General features: G+C 47.4%; 1 protein-coding gene across 3 annotated transcripts; it reads right to left on the bottom strand.

The window, feature by feature from the left end:
* Positions 1–224: 224 nt before the first annotated feature.
* On the bottom strand, positions 225–5,953 carry LOC139260401 (zinc finger protein 239-like). 3 transcript variants are annotated; one of them, XM_070876972.1, is made up of 2 exons: positions 5,893–5,953; positions 225–3,689 (listed from the first exon to the last, which is right to left on the bottom strand). In XM_070876972.1, exon 2 carries the CDS (start codon positions 3,154–3,156, stop codon positions 2,587–2,589), a length of 570 nt encoding a protein of 189 aa, XP_070733073.1. In that variant the 5' UTR covers positions 3,157–3,689; positions 5,893–5,953; the 3' UTR covers positions 225–2,586. The 3 variants fall into 3 exon arrangements, with proteins under 3 accessions (XP_070733073.1, XP_070733072.1, XP_070733074.1); XM_070876971.1 differs by lacking the exon at positions 5,893–5,953 and adding an exon at positions 5,561–5,879; XM_070876973.1 differs by lacking the exon at positions 5,893–5,953 and adding an exon at positions 5,427–5,502.
* Positions 5,954–6,000: the final 47 nt, after the last annotated feature.

Raw genomic sequence — 6,000 nt, 5'->3', positions numbered from 1 at the left:
CCCAATTAGTCCCACTCCCCCTGCTCTTTCCCAATATCCCAATTAGTCCCACTCCTCCTCCTCTTTCCCAATATCTCTGCAATTTTCCAATTCAAGTATTTACAATTCCCTGCTGAAACTTATTACTGAATCTGCTCCCGGCACCCTTTCAGGAAGTGTATTCCAGATGTCAAAATCTCGGCTCTCAACTTAACTAAAGTAAATGAAACTCTGACATAAACAGCTCTGGTAGATGTTCCTTTAATGGATTCACTTGTATACAAGGAAAAGTCTCACAGAATCAAAGGCTCTGCAAAGACTTCTAACAGTAATACAAAAACACACTAGCTTTATACAGAAAACAGACAAAGAAGTTATGATTCCATCACGTGTATCAGTTCTGCCCTTGCAGTCAGCACATACAGATAAGGAGTTCTTCAATCACTTAATTAACATGGTTCCTTGTTTCAATTTCCTACTTATCTATACAGCTTTTATGTGGAACTTCTAAGATTCATCATTGCGACAGTTACTACTTGGGAGTATAAGACTAAAAACAAAAGGGGCGCTCTTTCTGTTAGAGAGGATCTGTTCAAGGTTCCCTTGCTCACACAGATAGCTCCCAAGCTGCTAAATTAATTGGCTATCAATCAAGGTTAACATGTTTATACAGAGACATGCTGTCTGCTGTCGGGACTTCTGGGAGAATTGGGATTCCATTTTGTTTTACTACAAAAGGGTACATTTAACAGAAAATGTAACTTTAAAAGTAAATTTCCACACAGATCATAACAGCTCATGTGTATTTATTTCCTCATTTCGCCTCTGATACTTGTACTTGTTAAATCTGTGTCCTCTGGTTATAGACTCTTCAGCCTCTGGGAACAATTTAAGAACATAAGAGCATAAGAATTGGAAGCAGGAGTAGGCCATACAGCCTGCTCCGTCACTCGGTATCATGGCTGATCATCGACCTGAACTCCACTTTCCCGCCTGTTCCCCATAATCCCGTGATTCCCCTAGAGTCCATAAATCTATCGATCTTAGCCTTGAATATACTCAACGACTCAGCATCCACAGTCATTTCAGGTAGAGAATTCCAAAGATTCACAACCGTCTGAGTGAAGACATTCCTTCTCAACTCGGTCTGAAATGGCCTTCCCCTTATCCTGAGACTGTGTCCCCTATTTCTAGACTCTCCAGCCAGGGGAAGCAACCACTTAACATCTACCCTGTCAATCCCCATCAGAACCTTATATTTTTCAATGAGATCCCCTCTCATTCTTCTAAATTCCAGAGAGTATAATCTACTCAATCTCTCCTCATAGAACAGCCCTCTCACCCCAGGGATCAATCTAGTCAACCTTTGTTGGACCGTCTCTGTGGTCTCACCAAAGCCCTGTACAATTGTAGTCAGACTTTCTCACTGTTGTACTCCAACCCCCTTGCAATAAAGGCCAACATGCCATTCACCTTCCTAATTGCTTGCTGTATCAGCATGCTAACTTTGTGTGCTTCCTGTATGAGGACACCCAGCCTCTCTCAACACCCAACATTTAACATTTTCTCACAATTTAAAATATTCTGTTTTTCTGTCCTTCCTAATAAAGTGAATAACCTCACACTTCCCCACATTATGCTCCATCTGCCACCTTATTGCCCACTCTCTTAATCTGTCCATATCCCTTTGCAGATGCTTTGTGTTCTCCTCACAGCTTACTGTCCCACCCATCCCTCGATACTGCTCCTGATACCCGGCACCTCTTGAACCACTGCATCAACATTGGGAACAAATGACTGGGCTGAGGCCTGTCTTGGATAAAAACATGAGGACCAGTGTCTCTTGTGTGCACTATCTACAGCAGCAGATCACCAGGGCTTCTTCGACAGCACCTTCCAAACCCACAACCTCCTCCGTGTGGAAGGACAAGGACAGCTGGTGCATGGGAATACTGGCACCTCCAAGTTCCCCTCCAAGTTATGCAGCGTCCTGACCTCAGCACTGTGGGAGCACCTTCACCACAGAGACTGCAGCACAGTTCAAGAAGGCAGCGGCTCACCACCACCTTCTAAAGGGGCAATTAAGGATGGGCAATAAATGCAGGCTGGTTCACCCACATCCCGAGAATGAATAAATGAAGAACACAGTGAGAAATGAGCTGCAGAACTGCCGACACCGTCAGCTTTAAGGAAACGTTTCCCTTGGAGATCAGATTGCCCATTGACTTTGATGAAAGTGATGTTAAAGTAACAATGCTGCTTTGTCCCGTGACAGTAACAGATTATCAGAATATTTCCCATCGGGTGAAATCGAATGGCAGACTTGGACATCGTGTAGATCCATCTTTTTAAAAAGTTGTGGGAACTCCGTTCTAAGATAGATTCCACCCAGTTCATAACAAGTCCTCAATCAGCTTGTCTTATCATTGAGATATCAAGGACTAGGCACACGGTGTTTAAAAGAAAGCTGATTTATTTGACATTTACAAAATATCAAACTATAGCCCAGTTACATGGTTATTAACATCGGCAGAAACAAACTCCAACTGCCAGAATGAACACGGTTCAGTCCCAGATGTGATTAACAGCAGAATCCAACCCCTGCCGTCAATTGTGAACTCGCTGGTGTTTCAGGAGGTCGGATGACTGAGTGAATCCCTTCCCACACACGGAGCAGGTGAACGGCCTCTCCCCAGTGTGAATTTGCTGGTGTCTCAGGAGGTCGGACGACACAGCGAATCCCTTCCCACACACGGAGCAAGGGAATGGCCTCTCCTTCGTGTGAACTTGCTTGTTGTGTGCCAGCAGGTTGGATGACACAGCGAATCCCTTCCCACACACAGAGCAGGTGAACGGCCTCTCCCCAGTGTGAATTCGCTGGTGTCTCAGGAGGTCGGAAGACACAGCGAATCCCTTCCCACACATGGAGCAAGGGAATGGCCTCTCCTTCGTGTGAACTTGCTTGTTGTGTGCCAGCAGGCTGGATGACTGAGTGAATCTCTTCCCACAGACAGAGCAGCTGAATGGCCTTTCTCCAGTGTGAATTTGCTGGTGTTTCTGGAAAACGGCTAACCGAGCGTATCCCTTCCCACAGATGGAGCAGGTGAATGGCCTCACCCCAGTGTGAACTCTGTGTGTCAGCAGGTTGGATAACCGAGCTAATCCCTTATCACACATGGAGCATATGAACAGCTTCTCCCCAGTGTGAACTTGCTGATGTGACTGTGAAACCCCTGCCACACACGGAGCAGGTGAACGGCCTCTCCCCGGTGTGACTGCATCGATGAATCTCCAGCCGAGACAGCTAATTAAATCCCTTCCCACATTCTCACGGTTTCTCCATGGAGCGCATGTCCTGGTGTCTCTCCAGGTTGGATGATCAGTTGAAGCCTCGTCCACACACACAGAACACGTGTACGATTTCTCCCCGCTGTGAATGGTGCGATGCTTTTTCAGGCTGTGTAACTGGTTAAAGCTCTTTCCACAGTCAGTGCACTGGAACACTCTCACTCGGGTGTGTGTGTGTCTCGGTGCTTTTCCAGTCACACTGATGGTTGAAATCTTTTCCCACAGTCAGAACAGATAGACATTTCTCCTTCCACAGTCAAGGCTGATGATATTCAGGTCCTGATGAATTGAGTGACTCTGTCAGATCTTGATGTGCTGTTTGGTTTGACTTTTCCGTCTGTAAATCCTCCCCTTCTAATACCCTGTAAAAGGAGTTTACAAAAATCATCACTAAGTACAGGATAGAAGTTCAGAACAAACAGTTCTAGTTTCTATACAATGTTCCTTCAAATACCGGGGATAATTTAACCCAAAGCCCAGTCTGTTAATTACTTTCAGTTAGGGACTTAGCGTATGCCCACAGCATCTTTCTCACCATTGATGTGAATACAGCATCACACCTGGTTTTAAATTTAAATTCACTCAGCAAGTTTATTTAACAGAAGATGAACATGTAAACAGATCACACCCCAATAATACAGCTCTATATTCACAGGAGAAAGTCTGTTATCTAAATCCTCGAGTGCACAAAGTAAAGATCCCAAATGCAAGAGTCCGTCAAATCCTGTGTTAAAATTTTTCAAATCTTGCCCAGTTCCTTCCTTATTGCAGAATTCTCCCTCCCTGTGGGTGTCGATATTGGTCAAAAACTAATTGTAAATTTCTAACCGATTTTTACACTCAAAGAGTTTCAAGCTGACCATATCCTTCTCTCGGAGAATCTCGGAGCAGCATCCTGACCTCAGCACCGTGGGAGCACCTTCACCACATAGACTGCAGCACGGTTCAAGAAGGCAGCGGCTCACCACCACCTTCTAAAGGGGCAATTAAGGATGGGCAATAAATGCAGGCTGGTTCACCCACATCCCGAGAATGAATAAATGAAGAACAAACACAGTGAGAAATGAGCTGCAGAACTGCCGACACCGTCAGCTTTAAGGAAACGTTTTCCTTGGAGATCAGATTGCCCATTGAGTTTGATGAAAGTGATGTTAAAGTAACAATGCTGCTTTGTCCCGTGACAGTAACAGATTATCAGAATATTTCCTATCGGGTGAAATCGAATGGCAGACTTGGACATCGTGTAGATCCATCTTTTTAAAAAGTTGTGGGAACTCCGTTCTAAGATAGATTCCACCCAGTTCATAACAAGTCCTCAATCTTCTCCCAGAGGGTTGTGAATCTGTGGAATTCTCTGCCCAGGGAAGCAGTTGAGTCTAGCTCATTGAATGTATTCAAGTCATAGATAGATAGATTTTTAACTAATAAGGGAATTAAGGGTTACGGGGAGCGGGCGGGTAAGTGGAGCTGAGTCCACGGCCAGATCAACCATGATCTTGTTGAATGGCGGAGCAGGCTTGAGGGGCTCGATGGCCTACTCCTGTTCCTAATTCTTATCTTCTTATGTCCCCTCCTTTAAATCCAGTATTAGAGTTATCGGGAATTTGAATAGCCGACCACTCAAATTTAAAAGAACCCGTCAGTGAATTAGTCCTCTCTCCTGCCTCTAACCGATGAAACTTGTAATACTGAGGCTGAAATTCCATTTGCGTGCGCCGGGTTCCAAAAGTGGGACTGTACGTGGGGATTCCAACCCTGGGACTGTCCATGGGGATTTTAACACTGGGACTGGAGAAAGGGTCTCTGGGGCTCCTCTGTTAGAATTGTATGGATTGTAAACCGCAAGCTCGGCACTTACCAACGCTTTCAGGAGAGATGGTGGGAAATCCAATGGTGGAGACTGAGAATAAAATAAATGAGGAAATGACTTTCACTCCTCGGCACTGGGACCCGGTTGGGAACAGACACAGAAGCTCCACCCACTCTGTTCCCGTGCTATGATGGCTGCGCATGCGCTGTCACGCCATGAAGCGAGCGGGCTGCACTCTGAACCTTCCCGCCTTCCTGTACAAAGATGGCGGTGAATCGGGGCCTGTTACCTGAGAAAAACCCGCCGCTGCAAACGCGGGAGTTTCGGGTTATTACTCGGGGCTTGCGGCCTACTCCAGTTGTTTATGAAGCCTCCCCGCCCACTTGCCGATCGGTAACTCCCCGGCGCCCCGCGGATTCTCACCCGGTGCAGAGTCCGGCTCCAGCCTCAGCTCCTCTCAGCGTCCGTGCGTCTCCAGTGCTCGCTCTGCGCATGCTCAGCTCACACTGCCCGGGTGATTGACGGCAGCTCCAGACCAATAGGAAGAAGGGGGGCGTGACTGGAGGAACGAGCGGGCGGTTGGTCCTCCAACCAATCGGAGCTTGTGCGGGGCGGAGCCCGGATCTCCCTCACTGAGCATGCGCGGGTGGAGAAGATGGGCGTCAGAGGACCGGACGCTTCGGAGAGGCGGTCGGAGATTGTGGGCGCGGGGGAGGATATGGACCCGCGGGTGGGCCGGGGAGCTTCACACACACCCGCTGTAGGCCTCAGGCGCTGAATCAAAGCCCACAGGCCCCGGGTTTGTCCCGCGGTGACAGGCTCGTCTCGGCCGGGTCACTGGCCGCCATCTTGCACAGGGCGGG

This window comes from Pristiophorus japonicus, chromosome 3 (assembly GCF_044704955.1).
Source record: "Pristiophorus japonicus isolate sPriJap1 chromosome 3, sPriJap1.hap1, whole genome shotgun sequence".
NCBI classification, from domain to species: Eukaryota; Metazoa; Chordata; class Chondrichthyes; family Pristiophoridae; genus Pristiophorus; species Pristiophorus japonicus.
The sequence above is the reverse complement of the archived record's forward strand: the minus strand, read 5'-3'. Positions and strand labels throughout refer to the sequence as shown.